A 17,740-nucleotide genomic window follows, 5' to 3' on the forward strand; every position below is an offset into this window, starting at 1 on the left:
GATGACACTCCAAAATGCAGATAACAATTCAACCATTGGACAAAAGTTGAAGCAGCTCCAATGTTCATAATCCTATGAAGCTCTTTTCACTACAACAGAACAAGAGTTCTATGCTCTCATAGACTTGATAATATCAAGTTAGAGTAAACAACCTCCATCCTGACATGTCTTCAAGATCTCACAGCTTCAGAATAAGGATTCCTCATTAATAACTTCTCATAGCACTCTAGAGAATTATACATTCTCCCCTTCAATAGTTGCACATCTAGTGGTTGGAATACACAATTTACTCTCCTCCAAACAGAATCTGTTTCATGGCCATAAACAAGATTCCACAAATCTGGCTCCTTTGATCAGAAGGATTCTCCAGATGTCAGAGAAAATGTCCTTGACATTTAAGCTTGATCTCCACATAAAGAATTTGAATGAGATACCTTTATCAAGCTTACACAGGAAAAGCAAAACACACATCTGCACTACCACTTACTTGGATCAGAAATAAACTCACCCAAGAAGTCAACCATAAGTTTCTAGTGTCAAAATAAATCCAACAAGATTCTGCATACTGCTGGTCAGATGTGGCAACATCTGGGAGGACATCAGTCCCCTTATCAAGGAACGCACCAAGAGATCCTTTATCAAAGCCACTGGAGGTTGACTTTTAGGGTTAGAAGCAAAAATAAATTGCTCACAACTTCCTTCAGATCTCTCTTCAACAAACTCATATATGAGTGCCTTTATGAGTGGACTTGAGATCACCCTCAAGTATCGTTGGCATCTCCAACAAGTTAGTTAAACCTCTTCAGAGGAGAACAGAGTGTTGCACACTCAAAACCACCAGGAGTTTTCCATCATATATATATGCAGCGGAATTCAAAGCAGAAAAAAAAAAACTCCTCAACAAACTTCAGGCCCACCATAATGACCTTTGCACAAATTCCACACTCCAGGTGCAACAGGTTAGCATAGGTTTGAAAATAAATCAAACCATACAGAAGCTCAAACATCAAAGCTATACATCGTGCCATGAATAGTCCATCCTCCACTTCTAGGGACCATTCAAACAAATATGAACTTCTTCAAGTCCAAACAACTTTTCAGTATTCCTTACTTGTTCATAACCAGAAAGTATCTTCCCTAGGATCTCACCCAGATACAGAACAGGATGCCTGCTCTGATACCAATTGAAATTCTGGTACACAGTAGACAAGTGTTGTCCACGATGTGCAGACACTTGTCGCAACACTTGTCTTAGCAGTAAGAACAATAAAACAGAGCATTAAAAACATATACTGAAAAGCATAAACGACACACATAATTGTTAACCCAGTTCAGCCTAACAGCCTAATCTGGGGGATACCAATCCAGGAGGAAATTCACTATCAGCAGTATTAATTCGGAGCTAAACTCCCCCGTTTACAACTCCTCACTTAATCCCTACCCAATGCAACTTCTACCTAGGAACTCCTAGATATGAGACCCCTTCTCACTCCCCTCAACCTTACAACCAGTAAGGATTTCAATAACAACATAATGGAGACACTCTCCTTGACAAAGATGAAGTCGACACACTTCAATAACATCACCACCTAGCCAACGACTAAGTTCAGAATTTGGAGTTGCTTAAAAGCTTCCTCCAAGACAATACTCAACTCATTACCTACAGGTTTCTGAGTGAGGACATAGTGACCATCTCACAATCCGAGTGGTTCACTTTACACCAACTCTCCTAGAGAGTGGCTTAAAGACACGAAACCCTTAAAAGACTACATCTTTGATATTCTATTTTAGCTTCAAGTTTCGGTTAATAATAAGGGTTAGCAGCACCCTTTAAATAGCAGAGCCTCGTGGGCTTTTCATAATGCTTCAGCTCCAATAAATCTTCTAGATGCAAAATATATATTTTTACCAAATCTTTATTTGCATCAAATATTCCTCCCATAAATATATTTGTTGTAAATATATTTTAAAATTAAATCTTCTAATCTTCTGGAAGCACAAAGATTTATTTGAAATAAATCTTTTATATTTTCTGCAGCAATCTTCACAAGATATATTTTTGAAAATAATAGTTCTATTTTTGAAACACAAGAATATATTTTCCAAAAATATAATTCCTTTAGAAAATATAACTAGGGTTTCGGCTGCCTCCTGAAACACATTAAACACGTGCGCCTTCCTCTGTAAGAAACCTTGAAACAATTCTTCAATCAAATCTTCAAAAGATTGAGTAGAAATTAAAACCGCTAGCTGGCGCGAACAATCAGACATACAAGTGTTGTTACATCTGTCGCAACACTTGGCGTAAGCACATATGTCTCAACACTTGGCTAAAAGATGTTTTTGCAAAATGTAGCCAACATACAAAAACCCAACAATATACCACGTATTCTGTTAAAAATATAAAATAATATTATCTGCTAATGGATCATATACGATGGATTAGAGGGGGGGAGGTTCCTAATCATATACAATGAATTTTGTTAATAAATATAGGAATATTATCTGCTAATGTAATTTTTATTTTGCTTATCTGATTGTTTTTTGCTTATATTATCACTATATTTTTTTTGCTGAATATTACTATACACATTCAATGCATTTAGATGTTTTTTAAACCTTAGATGTCGGCGTGTTGATTCATCCTCATTGCAACGCAAATGTCAATTTTTTTATGAACCAACGCAATGGTCAAATATGGCAAGAACACAAAATAGTCAAGTTTTTTTTTTATGAACCATCGCAATGGTTAAATATGTTAAGATCAAAAAAAGAATAACATTATATAAAAGGGAGAATGAATTAGGGAGACAAATAAAGGAGATATTATTATTCATCTCCTTCACATAATGTTTTTCCTCTCACTATATATATGAATGCAAACTATAACAACTAAATAAAAACAAAAAACAACCAAGAGTGAAAGATATAAACACACATCGTCATCAACAAAACAAAAAGCATATTAATATATTAAAGAATGGTGGTCTCTACTATTAATGGTACTTCACCTTTGTCACATTCCAATGGCACAACAATACCCCTCTCTACTTTCTCACGCAATTCCTTTGTCAATGTTGAGAAGTAAATTATCTTTATTTCCACCTCCATTTACAAGTCGTATTATTTTACTATGCAATTATTATTATTATTATATATTATTATTGTTATTTTTATTTTTAGACACAAGTTAATTATTTAAGGGGCAAAATTTGGCAGGGGTGATCCAGTGGCATTCCGGCCATATTGGGAGAAGGTGAGAGATGAATGTACGATAGAGATCAAAGGTGACGAATGGATGAGTTACCTTGGTGATACAAACAACTTATGTTGGTATATGGTGCCACAAATGAGGGATGCAATTTTGAGGCTCCACAATGTGGTCGGTAATGCTGTCACAAAAGATAAGTTCTTAGTATTAGGGACAGGTTCTTCTCAACTCTACCAAGCTCTTCTTTATGCACTCTCTCCTTCAGAATCCTCTCATCGTCCCATTAATGTTGTTGCTGCTGCACCTTATTATTCGGTAATTTTTCTTTAGTTTCAATTATTTTAGCTGAGTAAGATTTATTTACAAACAATTTATTCATTTTAAAAAATATTTGTTCCTACAAATTCTACTTTTCACTTTGTCCTTTGAAAATACAAAAGATATGTAGTTTGAGTCTCGCTGAATTTTTTTATGAATAAAAAATATTTAACAAATATTTTTCAATTTCGAAATTACTTCATGAAATGGCTTGATCTAATCCTACATATAAATCATGACTTATTAGTGTTTGATTGAAAGGTTTACTAAGAACGCCGCTTATGTTTAATTTGCAGGAATACAAAGACGCAACTGATATCTTGCAATCAAGGCTATTTCAATGGACCGGTGATGCTGCTCTGTATGATAAAGATGAACCTTACATAGAGGTTGTGACCTCCCCAAACAACCCTGATGGGACTCTTCGTGTACCGGTAGTGAACTCTGGAGTTGAAGGGAAAATCATTTATGACTTGGCCTATTACTGGCCGCAATACACTCCCATTACTGATCAGCTTGACCATGATGTTATGGTCTTCACATTCTCCAAATGCACCGGTCATGCTGAAGGAAAATTGATACGATAAAAGCAGCGGAATTTTAAAATTTTCCTTTTGTGATCCTTACGAATGGTCATGAATTGTGTTTAGAGTTTTACCTTTTGGTTCGAAAACTCCCTTTAAATCATGAACGGCTATCGAACACTTCGAATCACGAACAAGGTCACGAACAAGAACCTCGAACCGTCACGAACAAGGTCACCACCAAGTCACCAACGAATTTGATCACAAACGTTAAAGGTATAACGCCTCTAGCCAGTCCACACGAACAACAACCTTCAATGGAGTGCTAGCTCCAATGGTTTGAAGGGTTAGGAGAAAGGAGGCACAAAATAAGGATTAGGGTTTTTCACAAAAACTCTAGAAAGGTGATTAGGGTTTCTCAAGAGAGGAGAGAACAAAGGCTCATGAGAATGAGTAACAAAAGTGTGTAACTATTTCTCCTTACCACAAGGGTTCTATTTATAGAACCACTTGCCATGGCAAAATTACACTAAAGCCCTTTTAACTAAATGGGCTATAGTGGGCGCCATTCTCATGTAAATATGTCTAGTACATATTTGCACCCCCTTCTTGCTACATCATACCATATGATGTAATGCTCATTTTAATTACCATAATACCCTTATCATATTTTCTTATTTCTCCAAGGTGCACCGTACCTTACGGTGTTCCAATCTCACTAGATTGTTCTTATGTGTGTGACCCTGTAGGTTTCCGTAACATTGACAATTATAATAAATCACTATTTATTACAATAAACAGTGAGCGGTATCTAGCAACACATCACTGCTACTCAAGTTACGAGAAATTAACATGTGATCTAAACATAACCTCTTGTGATAATATCAGTGTGTATAATTACCCCTTTGCCCTTTATATCTATATTGAACACAAAACATACTTGGTGTCATCTTTGTCCAGTTCAATATTGGGCCCATGACATTTATCCTGTTATGCAGGATTGGCAAATTCCATCTAGGTCACTACTGTCCCTCAGCATGCTTTGTGAAGTACCCATCAACTGCCTTTATGGTTATCCTGTTACGGACAACGTTAGATCAGCAACAAAGTACTTGACTCCACATCTAGGGTACAAAGTGGTTTCAGGTCTAAGGGCGGTTTACACCATTATCACCATGAGAGTAACTTATGACACTTTGCATAACTTTGCATGTAGTACTCTCATAGCGGGTCAATCCAGTATAAATATTACTCCTAATATTTATACCTACGTCAAGACTTGATAACTCCTTATCCCATGATCCATGAGATGTGATCATCAGTCTATCTTCATAATAGTCTTTATGCTTTAAGGTTATCCCCTTTACCTTAAAGCTCAACTACGGATACTTTAAGAATAGTGTCCTTATGTTTAATATTATCTCATGATTAAGTCACACTTAATTATTAAACGGACTTTCTATTCTAGGGACTTCATTATTTTGCAACCTTACAAATATAATAAAGAAATGCCATATTTATATTCAAACTCCTAAAGCAAATACTATGAAAATAGATTGGCTCTTAGGGCTTACTCCAACAATCTCCCACTAGCACTAAAGCCAATCTAGGTTTCTCTTAATACCTATAGACTTAGTATGCCCATCACGCTTCAACTGCGCAAGAGGCTTTGTTAGTGGATAAGGAACTATTTCCTATGTTGGTATCTTACGTATCTTCCAACGTTCTATTTCGATCTCTATCGAAATATATAAGTGTCTAAGTATATTCATGAATCGTCGGTGAGATCTATTTTCAAGTGTTCTTGCAAGATTAAACTATTACCATCACTAATGTGATTAATGTGACTTGTAACACCGGAAACATATCTTTAGCTCAATCATGAGCCAAACGATCCAATCTTAAATACTCAACTTATTTAACTGAAACAAACATATTACGAAGCTTATCTTATAGCTTTCAATGCTTGTATTCAGCCATGATATACAATACATTGGTATGGAAACTTCCTTCATTATAACTTCCTTATAATGATCCTTCCCATACCTATCTATTTCAAGAAATAGGCCTTAGTTCCTTTAAGGTCCTTAGGGATATTCTTGAAGGTAAGTTAGTGTCAAACACTAATTTCAATTTTGGTACATAGGTTATTCCTAACTCTTTAGGAATTCTTGCCTAAGTGTTTCATCAAGAGTTATTTTCCTAGTCATGTCTCACATGTATAAGAAAAATGTCTTGATGATTAATATGATATCAGATATTATCACTCCCACTAAAACTTTGTATGCACAAGATTTATATTTGTCCTTCATTTGTTTTCCACAAAACTTTCAAAAGGAACAAATATTCAAATTTATTCGATCTAATCAAAGTTAGATAGGTTTGTCCTTGTTAATTTGTTTTCATAAAACTTCATAAAAGGAACAAACAATAATTTAATTTTCTGAGAACTCTATCTAATCAAAATTAGATAGCTACAAGTTATATACCTTTCTAGCATCATTTGGATCAACAAAACCCTTACGTATATGTCCAACGCATATATATGAGGTCATTCCAATTAAGGAATGCAACTTTGTTATCCATCTACCAAAACATGTAGTACAACATTTAGCAGAAGCAATCAAATATTATAAGGTATTCTTAATACCATCCATATCAGTGTTCAAAAAGAATACTCACTTTCATCGTATGAGTCTTACTCATCTTGAAGACATAACCATTATCTACATAAGGTTAGTGTATATGGATTCTGTATGAGATTTCATGGCATTTAGCCACTTCTCATAATCTAGATCGTCTTACGACCTTTTAGAAAGTCAAAGACTCATCTTCCATGAGAATCATATCACATTGCTGAGTCATGATAAAACCATACCTTGTAGCCATATGTGATATGTTAGACTTATCTTGGATTTGTGCAACTTTAAAACAATGGTTCTTCAACAACCTTGAGGAACCGGTTTGCATTCCCTTTTAAATAAATATGTTTTGTGGTACTTGAATTTATTCAAGTTGTATATCACTCCCACTGTCTCTTTTAGAGACACACTCCCACTAGAGGAATGTTTCAAACCTAGCAACAAAACAACCTTTTGTCCTTAAGAGTGATATAGGACCAATATCCCTTTCTTTAGGATATTTCCACTTATTCATTCATTCATTTGGAATTAGATTTATCTAATAAATTTTAATCCAAAATTCTCATAAAGACAAACTTGGTACTCTTACCTCCATATCGCATATGGTGTCTTTATGATCATTTTAAAAGGGAACTAATTGTGGGTGAAGATTAATTATAAGTAAAGAGATTTATAGAAAGAGTCAATATATAATTAAACTATCCTTAAATCATGTCAAACATGATGTGATAAAATAGTTATTATAGTCTTTTAATTAAGTATTTACTGATATGACTCATTCATATAACTTAAATACTTTTGTCGAGTTCTATTTTCTTCATTGTTGAATTTCTTTGATAAATTCAAAGATTTCTAATTGGTGTCATACACCTACCAACATCTAATGATTTTAATCATCAATGTTAATGAAGTAAAATAAACTCAATATACAAAATATGTTTAGTGGTCGACATACATCTCATGTATATTGTTCAAATAGGTCATGCGTTATTTTATTGACACATCGAATATTTGTACTAAACAACAATGCTCTTGATATATTTAAGGTCCAAATCATATTTGGCTCTTATCACGATTGTTATAGATAACCCTATCAAGACCATGGAACCCTAGTCCATTACTTGACTTGGAGTAATAGTATAGAAAGCTTTGCTTAAATGATAGGACCATTACTTGTCTTATCATTTAAGGCTACAATTCATATATTGTCAATACAAGATATACAATTGCTACTTCTATTACTAGATGGAATTCAATAACAATTATTGTGTTCCATTTCAAACTCGATTTTAAGTCATTGCATAAGCTCTCATTATCAATGAAACAATTTTCATTCTAGATATGGGTTGACTTAAAATTATAGCCAATGTTCTAATTCTTTAAGCATCTCTATTTTCGAAAAATTGAGATTCAACATCTTGTATCATATACTTTTGATGTAGAAATAGAAATTTTGACTTTCTATAACAATATGTGTATTATTGAAGTCTCACTTCATACTTTTGGTTTGACTCTTCCAAGAACTATTTACGTCATTTTTATTTAATGGTCTAACCATAGCCGTTCTTCTTTGACAACCATTTTGTACTATTCAAATAAGAGGAATATAAATCTTATTTATATTATATCTCAAATCTTTGATAGTGCAAATTAATTCTCATTCAACTCAACAAATTCCGGTAGATATTCAAAACAATTTTGTCTATATCTATTCCATTATAATTTGTTAGATTGATCCTATGACCAACTTTTTGATCCATTGAGAAATTTATCATACTCTAAAGTTCTTTCAAAAGGATCTTACTTGAGATTAAATGATCACATCATTTATTATATATTCTATATCTAGACGTCAACTTGATGCTTCTAACAAGTATCCCTTTTCCAATCTAGTTATGGTAGGTTGTTCACAGTTTATAGTTCAAGACTTATAGTTTTCTCGCATTTGAGAACAATTCTCAATTTGTACCAATACAGAAACTCCTTTCTGAAAATCTTGTCCTTCATAAGGACAACTTAATATGTATTGTATTTCGAAATTCTAATTACAAAGATATGTAAGATATTATGACTAAATCATATTTAATTTGGTCTTTAATTAAATACGCTCCCACTATTTTACTCAAAACAAATGACCCTCGACACTTGATTCGGAAAATCCCGTTGAAAATTTTCTAGTGAGAATGAGATCCATTTTTCACTTTGTTTTAAGTCAGCGTTGGGCTGATTACACAAAACGTAGTTATTTAGGTAGGAAACTGTTTCCAATTGTATCTCATACAACTCTCATATCCTTTCCGTTGGGTGAATAACACTTATTTTAATCCATCATATGGAATAACCCAACATTTGCTTCTAAAGTCATATAATCATATTATATTTTTCTTTAGTTAAGTTAAACCCAATAAATAGCAATCGGATAAACTGGTTATCTCACCGCAACTTATCAATATTGACAATGCACTTTACGTTGGCAAAACCTACATTAATCGATATTGATCTTGAAGGGTGCTATTCTTTGGAAAGCATAAAACTTAATATAGACACATCTTACTAGTATAGAAAATGCACCTTGCGTTGGCAAAACCTACATCTTCAATATTAGTCTTTATGAGTACTTGAGGGATTTTATTTAATTTGATCTCACCGGCTTATTTATCATATAAATCGTCACTCACATGCATCAACATACATAAATAAATAAAATGAAACAGTTATGGCCCATAGCGCATTTGTTCTCCCAAGCCAATGAGAGAACCTAATCTAACCTAAAACGATCTATAATTCTCCAAGCATGATCTCCAAGGTTGACCTCCATTGTTCTTCTTCTTCATAATATTACATAATAATATAAAAGAATACTCGTTTTACATACGAGGGAGTGGATGAGAAGAGAATATAGAGAATAGAGATAAGGCACGACACGCAGGCCGTATTTAAAAACCAAATGCAATAAAATAAATAAACTAAGGCCATAACCGATCATCAAATATAATAATAACAAACAAACTTTATTATTATTAAAGTCTCATAATTAATTAAATCCGGCGATTGATCAAATCAGGTAAGTTTGATTCAAATATTTAATTCACAATTAAATATTTCGAATCAAAATTTGCTAAAATAAATAACATTATTTTAAAGTAGAATTAAATCTTTTGACAATTCTCCAAATATGGAAAATTATTTAATCAAAACCTTTTTGAATAAAATATTTCCAAAATTGGTAATATTATCTTTTAAAACAATTTTAAAAGATATTTCTAGAGATTTGAAACGATTTCATAATTAAATATATTTGTCAAATATGGAAAATTATTTAATCAAAACCCTTTTGAATAAAATATTTCCAAAATTGATGATATTATCTTTTAAAACAATTTTAAAAGATATTTCTAGAATTTTGAAACGATTTCAAAATTAAATATATTTATCATCTACTTTTCGCATCAACACTTGATACGTTTTGCAAATCCTAATTTTAATGACACAACATTTGTGCAACCCTTTCATGCCGTCAAAATTCCTTATGACCAAATTCAATCCAATTGATCAACATGTCATTGTTTCACCATACAAATGTCGGATTCCGAAACAAATGAACACGGCTCGCTTTAATTGAATAACTTTCATAATAATTTTAACGAAATTACTAACGGTATATCACATACACCATTTTGCATTACGGTTACTTATATCATATATAAGTTTATGGCCGTTCTTGATTGTATAACCTTAGGACAATTAACATATCGCATGCTTCACCATACAAGTGTCGGATTCCGAAGCCGTTTCAATGTTAATTACCCAATTCATACACAAAACTTACATCACATGTAAGTATTGACCGTTCTTGTTCGTGTAACCTTAGGACAATCAACATATCGCATGCTCCACCATACAAGTGTCGGATTCCGGAGCCGTTTCAATGTTAATCATCCAATTTATACACAAACAACCGTCAAATTTTAATTACTCGATTTTAATCTTTTATTAACTGTTTTAATCATATTAAAACTGAATTCATGAATTTAAACAAACATCAATTCATGGTTTCGTAAGTGGCTCTGATACCACTGAAGGAAAATTGATACGATAAAAGCAGCGGAATTTTAAAATTTTCCTTTTGTGATCCTTACGAATGGTCATGAATTGTGTTTAGAGTTTTACCTTTTGGTTCGAAAACTCCCTTTAAATCATGAACGGCTATCGAACACTTCGAATCACGAACAAGGTCACGAACAAGAACCTCGAACCGTCACGAACAAGGTCACCACCAAGTCACCAACGAATTTGATCACAAACGTTAAAGGTATAACGCCTCTAGCCAGTCCACACGAACAACAACCTTCAATGGAGTGCTAGCTCCAATGGTTTGAAGGGTTAGGAGAAAGGAGGCACAAAATAAGGATTAGGGTTTTTCACAAAAACTCTAGAAAGGTGATTAGGGTTTCTCAAGAGAGGAGAGAACAAAGGCTCATGAGAATGAGTAACAAAAGTGTGTAACTATTTCTCCTTACCACAAGGGTTCTATTTATAGAACCACTTGCCATGGCAAAATTACACTAAAGCCCTTTTAACTAAATGGGCTATAGTGGGCGCCATTCTCATGTAAATATGTCTAGTACATATTTGCACCGCCTTCTTGCTACATCATACCATATGATGTAATGCTCATTTTAATTACCATAATACCCTTATCATATTTTCTTATTTCTCCAAGGTGCACCGTACCTTACGGTGTTCCAATCTCACTAGATTGTTCTTATGTGTGTGACCCTGTAGGTTTCCGTAACATTGACAATTATAATAAATCACTATTTATTACAATAAACAGTGAGCGGTATCTAGCAACACATCACTGCTACTCAAGTTACGAGAAATTAACATGTGATCTAAACATAACCTCTTGTGATAATATCAGTGTGTATAATTACCCCTTTGCCCTTTATGTCTATATTGAACACAAAACATACTTGGTGTCATCTTTGTCCAGTTCAATATTGGGCCCATGACATTTATCCTGTTATGCAGGATTGGCAAATTCCATCTAGGTCACTACTGTCCCTCAGCATGCTTTGTGAAGTACCCATCAACTGCCTTTATGGTTATCCTGTTACGGACAACGTTAGATCAGCAACAAAGTACTTGACTCCACATCTAGGGTACAAAGTGGTTTCAGGTCTAAGGGCGGTTTACACCATTATCACCATGAGAGTAACTTATGACACTTTGCATAACTTTGCATGTAGTACTCTCATAGCGGGTCAATCCAGTATAAATATTACTCCTAATATTTATACCTACGTCAAGACTTGATAACTCCTTATCCCATGATCCATGAGATGTGATCATCAGTCTATCTTCATAATAGTCTTTATGCTTTAAGGTTATCCCCTTTACCTTAAAGCTCAACTACGGATACTTTAAGAATAGTGTCCTTATGTTTAATATTATCTCATGATTAAGTCACACTTAATTATTAAACGGACTTTCTATTCTAGGGACTTCATTATTTTGCAACCTTACAAATATAATAAAGAAATGCCATATTTATATTCAAACTCCTAAAGCAAATACTATGAAAATAGATTGGCTCTTAGGGCTTACTCCAACACATGCTGGTTCGCGTATCGGGTGAGTTCGTGATATCGACCATATTCTATGTAACGCTTGCTGTTGCATTTGCAATCTTGCAACAAACTTTTATATCGAGATAAAATGGGAGAAAATACGGTCTATATAGCCACAATTACTATTGCAATGTATTTGCTAATTGGTTCATTTTATTTTATTTTGTGACGCAGGTGGGCATTTGTAAAAGACATTGAAGTTGCTAAAAAGATGATAAGATTCGTACAGTTAAACTCCATTGGCGTGTCAAGAGAATCCCAAATTCGAGCTGCTAAGATGATTGGAGTGATTTGTGATGGTTACAAAAATTTAAAGTCCATTGAATCTGATCACCTCTTTTTTGATTATAGCAAAAGACTCATGAAAGAAAGGTGGGAGAAATTTAAGGGAGCTATTGAGAAAAGCAAGGTTTTTACCTTGACCAAATACCCAACTTCCTATTGTCACTTCAACAAGGACTTATCTGAGCAATACCCAGGTAATATATTTTCACCTATGAAATCTGAAAACACATGGACACCAATAGTAAATCTGAAAATGAATTTATTAAATGTGTTACATGTTTCCGTGTCATGTCAATATTAGCCATCTGACAACACTTTCGATTAAAAATGCATGAGTTACATATTTCCACTAGTTATTAGTGTTTTGTTGATTTTTGTTTTTCACTAATTTTTTTTTTTAAAATTCCTATACAGCTTTTGCATGGTTGAAGTGCTTGGAGGGCATAAAAGATGGCGAGAGTTATTTGGAAAAATTGAAGATTCGTACAAGAGGAGGGGGGAGATTTGGTGTCGATGCAAAGTATGTTAGGGTTAGCATGATTGGTACAGAGGACGAGTTCATTGAATTATGTACAAGATTGTCAAATGCTAAAAGGGAATGATGTTGGAACCATAAAAAATGTCATATGTAGTGTTAGCTAGATAGCTTGAGTTTCATCAAAATATATAAAAATACATCATTTATGCTATTAAGATAGAGGATGTTTGATGATTAAACATCATAGATAGGAGTCGTGGATCTTAATTATTAGTTCAATTTTGATAGAAATCATTTATATAGAATTTAATTTTGGCCTAAAGTGAGTTCATAGTCAATGATTTATATGTTTTTTTTCTTTCTTTTTTTTGACAAGAATGATTTATATGTTTTAAATTCATAGTTTATGTTTTCTTTACAAAATTTTACCGAATATTGAATTGTTAATAACATGACATTATTGAAATCAATTTTAAGAGCAAAATTTCCCCAAAAACATTTTCTATCAAAAAGATTAATAGCTTCCGAAGTGTTGCTGATGCATTCCTCTATATTTTTGCAATAACTAATACTCAAATGATCTTAAAAGTTTTATAATGTGGCATTATGTCATTTGGCCACATTGAAAATTAGTAAATTAACATATTAAAATAATTCATTACAAACTTAGAAAACTCAAAAAGACATTTTTTATTTTATTTTAAAAAAAGTTAAAAATTAAGATAATTATACTATATGTCCACTCAATAACAGACAAAATCAAACTAATCCCATTTGCAGTACCAACAACGATGGATTCATCTAGCTACACTATGTTACTAACAACTGATGCATTATAAACTTCTTCATCACCCTTCCCACTTTTACTCCAAAAAATAAGCTCTGCAATCACCAATGTCTCCCAATAGCAAATGATTCACTATCTATCACAAATAACTCTACCAAATTATGCAGAAACTTTTGATTATTAGTAAGCAAAGGCAAATAAGAGTTTTCCAGAGAGTGCCTCGACAGGAGTTGCCAAGATAAGTTATAAATTAAAGTGAACGATGCTACAGTGTTATTATAATGTTATGTCTAATTTTGATTGATTAAAACACATGTGCGGATCGACTTGCTAACCATGGACATTCTATTTTAGACTTTACTTGGTGGAACTCTTTGCCACAATTTCTCAGGGGAGCTTTCATCAATGAAAAATTCAGACTCCCCCATTATCGTTTTGCTTAGTCTCAGTTATTTCTTCTAGGGTCAGGCCTAGCCCCCCTCTTTTGTAAATATCTTTTTCTATATATATATATATATATATATATATATATATATATATATATATATATATATATATATATATATATATATATATATATATATATATATATATATATATATATATATTATTATGAGCTATAGGTTTGGTATAAGAATTTATGGGGGTGCCAACTTAGTTGAGACGTCTACTCATTTCTTGAAGCCTAGATGCTCTTAACTTATCAAAAAAAAAAATTGATTACAACACCAACTGTCGTATGCAGTGGTATAGAGATGGGATAATGACGAGATATTGTTCTCGGTCTCTAATCTTTGGTTCTTTTAACTTTTTAATTCCATCCTAAAATTTTGATTCTTTTAAAAAACCAACACGAAATTAATGATGTTTTACTACTTATATTCTTACAAAAACCAAACACATTCATTAAATGAAATTTACAATTCTTTAATAAATTAAGAAATACTTCTAAATGCCCACAATTTAATTAATTTAATATAATTGAATAAAATTACTTATTAAAGAAGAAGATGGATCAACATATTAGAGGGGATGTTGCTAATCATATACCACGTATTCTGTTAAAAATATAAAGTAATATTATCTGCTAATGGATCATATACGATGGATTAGAGGGGGGGAGGTTCCTAATCATATACAATGAATTTTGTTAATAAATATAGGAATATTATCTGCTAATGTAATTTTTATTTTGCTTATCTGATTGTTTTTTGCTTATATTATCACTATATTTTTTTGCTGAATATTACTATACACATTCAATGCATTTAGATGTTTTTTAAACCTTAGATGTCGGCGTGTTGATTCATCCTCATTGGAACGCAAATGTCAATTTTTTTATGAACCAACGCAATGGTCAAATATGGCAAGAACACAAAATAGTCAAGTTTTTTTTTATGAACCATCGCAATGGTTAAATATGTTAAGAACAAAAAAAGAATAACATTATATAAAAGGGAGAATGAATTAGGGAGACAAATAAAGGAGATATTATTATTCATCTCCTTCACATAATGTTTTTCCTCTCACTATATATATGAATGCAAACTATAACAACTAAATAAAAACAAAAAACAACCAAGAGTGAAAGATATAAACACACATCGTCATCAACAAAACAAAAAGCATATTAATATATTAAAGAATGGTGGTCTCTACTATTAATGGTACTTCACCTTTGTCACATTCCAATGGCACAACAATACCCCTCTCTACTTTCTCACGCAATTCCTTTGTCAATGTTGAGAAGTAAATTATCTTTATTTCCACCTCCATTTACAAGTCGTATTATTTTACTATGCAATTATTATTATTATATATTATTATTGTTATTTTTATTTTTAGACACAAGTTAATTATTTAAGGGGCAAAATTTGGCAGGGGTGATCCAGTGGCATTCCGGCCATATTGGGAGAAGGTGAGAGATGAATGTACGGTAGAGATCAAAGGTGACGAATGGATGAGTTACCTTGGTGATACAAACAACTTATGTTGGTATATGGTGCCACAAATGAGGGATGCAATTTTGAGGCTCCACAATGTGGTTGGTAATGCTGTCACAAAAGATAAGTTCTTAGTATTAGGGACAGGTTCTTCTCAACTCTACCAAGCTCTTCTTTATGCACTCTCTCCTTCAGAATCCTCTCATCGTCCCATTAATGTTGTTGCTGCTGCACCTTATTATTCGGTAATTTTTCTTTAGTTTCAATTATTTTAGCTGAGTAAGATTTATTTACAAACAATTTATTCATTTTAAAAAATATTTGTTCCTACAAATTCTACTTTTCACTTTGTCCTTTGAAAATACAAAAGATATGTAGTTTGAGTCTCGCTGAATTTTTTTATGAATAAAAAATATTTAACAAATATTTTTCAATTTCGAAACTACTTCATGAAATGGCTTGATCTAATCCTACATATAAATCATGACTTATTAGTGTTTGATTGAAAGGTTTACTAAGAACGCCGCTTATGTTTAATTTGCAGGAATACAAAGACGCAACTGATATCTTGCAATCAAGGCTATTTCAATGGACCGGTGATGCTGCTCTGTATGATAAAGATGAACCTTACATAGAGGTTGTGACCTCCCCAAACAACCCTGATGGGACTCTTCGTGTACCGGTAGTGAACTCTGGAGTTGAAGGGAAAATCATTTATGACTTGGCCTATTACTGGCCGCAATACGCTCCCATTACTGATCAGCTTGACCATGATGTTATGGTCTTCACATTCTCCAAATGCACCGGTCATGCTGGTTCGCGTATCGGGTGAGTTCGTGATATCGACCATATTCTATGTAACGCTTGCTGTTGCATTTGCAATCTTGCAACAAACTTTTATATCGAGATAAAATGGGAGAAAATACGGTCTATATAGCCACAATTACTATTGCAATGTATTTGCTAATTGGTTCATTTTATTTTATTTTGTGACGCAGGTGGGCATTTGTAAAAGACATTGAAGTTGCTAAAAAGATGATAAGATTCGTACAGTTAAACTCCATTGGCGTGTCAAGAGAATCCCAAATTCGAGCTGCTAAGATGATTGGAGTGATTTGTGATGGTTACAAAAATTTAAAGTCCATTGAATCTGATCACCTCTTTTTTTATTATAGCAAAAGACTCATGAAAGAAAGGTGGGAGAAATTTAAGGGAGCTATTGAGAAAAGCAAGGTTTTTACCTTGACCAAATACCCAACTTCCTATTGTCACTTCAACAAGGACTTATCTGAGCAATACCCAGGTAATATATTTTCACCTATGAAATCTGAAAACACATGGACACCAATAGTAAATCTGAAAATGAATTTATTAAATATGTTACATGTTTCTGTGTCATGTCAATATTAGCCATCTGACAACACTTTCGATTAAAAATGCATGAGTTACATATTTCCACTAGTTATTAGTGTTTTGTTGATTTTTGTTTTTCACTAATTTTTTTTTTTAAAATTCCTATACAGCTTTTGCATGGTTGAAGTGCTTGGAGGGCATAAAAGATGGCGAGAGTTATTTGGAAAAATTGAAGATTCGTACAAGAGGAGGGGGGAGATTTGGTGTCGATGCAAAGTATGTTAGGGTTAGCATGATTGGTACAGAGGACGAGTTCATTGAATTATGTACAAGATTGTCAAATGCTAAAAGGGAATGATGTTGGAACCATAAAAAATGTCATATGTAGTGTTAGCTAGATAGCTTGAGTTTCATCAAAATATATAAAAATACATCATTTCTGCTATTAAGATAGAGGATGTTTGATGATTAAACATCATAGATAGGAGTCGTGGATCTTAATTATTAGTTCAATTTTGATAGAAATCATTTATATAGAATTTAATTTTGGCCTAAAGTGAGTTCAT

General features: G+C 32.9%; 2 protein-coding genes across 2 annotated transcripts; both read left to right on the plus strand.

Moving 5' to 3' along the window:
- Positions 1–2,798: 2,798 nt before the first annotated feature.
- On the plus strand, positions 2,799–13,535 carry LOC123898867 (L-tryptophan--pyruvate aminotransferase 1-like). The gene is made up of 6 exons (XM_045949889.1): positions 2,799–3,084; positions 3,220–3,526; positions 3,826–4,090; positions 12,314–12,332; positions 12,503–12,807; positions 13,028–13,535. Exons 1-6 carry the CDS (start codon positions 2,981–2,983, stop codon positions 13,213–13,215), a joined length of 1,188 nt encoding a protein of 395 aa, XP_045805845.1. The 5' UTR covers positions 2,799–2,980; the 3' UTR covers positions 13,216–13,535.
- A 1,806-nt stretch (positions 13,536–15,341) lies between these two features.
- Positions 15,342–17,692, plus strand: LOC123898888 (L-tryptophan--pyruvate aminotransferase 1-like). Its single transcript, XM_045949918.1, has 5 exons — positions 15,342–15,627; positions 15,760–16,066; positions 16,366–16,649; positions 16,820–17,124; positions 17,345–17,692. The coding sequence occupies exons 1-5, from the start codon at positions 15,524–15,526 to the stop codon at positions 17,530–17,532; spliced, it is 1,188 nt and encodes a 395-aa protein (XP_045805874.1). The 5' UTR covers positions 15,342–15,523; the 3' UTR covers positions 17,533–17,692.
- The last annotated feature ends 48 nt before the right edge of the window (positions 17,693–17,740 follow it).

Source organism: Trifolium pratense, linkage group LG7 (genome assembly GCF_020283565.1).
Source record: "Trifolium pratense cultivar HEN17-A07 linkage group LG7, ARS_RC_1.1, whole genome shotgun sequence".
Classification (NCBI taxonomy): Eukaryota; Viridiplantae; Streptophyta; class Magnoliopsida; order Fabales; family Fabaceae; genus Trifolium; species Trifolium pratense.

Excerpts from the sequence above, each read along its gene's own strand:
- LOC123898888 (XM_045949918.1), top strand. The coding sequence starts at position 15,524 with ATGGTGGTCTCTACTATTAATGGTACTTCACCTTTGTCACATTCCAAT. Across the intron at positions 16,650-16,819 it reads CATGCTGGTTCGCGTATCGG|GTGGGCATTTGTAAAAGACA; the intron begins GTGAGTTCGTGA and ends TTTGTGACGCAG. Across the intron at positions 17,125-17,344 it reads CTTATCTGAGCAATACCCAG|CTTTTGCATGGTTGAAGTGC; the intron begins GTAATATATTTT and ends ATTCCTATACAG.
- LOC123898867 (XM_045949889.1), top strand. The coding sequence starts at position 2,981 with ATGGTGGTCTCTACTATTAATGGTACTTCACCTTTGTCACATTCCAAT. Across the intron at positions 3,085-3,219 it reads TCCTTTGTCAATGTTGAGAA|GGGTGATCCAGTGGCATTCC; the intron begins GTAAATTATCTT and ends AAAATTTGGCAG. Across the intron at positions 3,527-3,825 it reads CTGCTGCACCTTATTATTCG|GAATACAAAGACGCAACTGA; the intron begins GTAATTTTTCTT and ends TTTAATTTGCAG.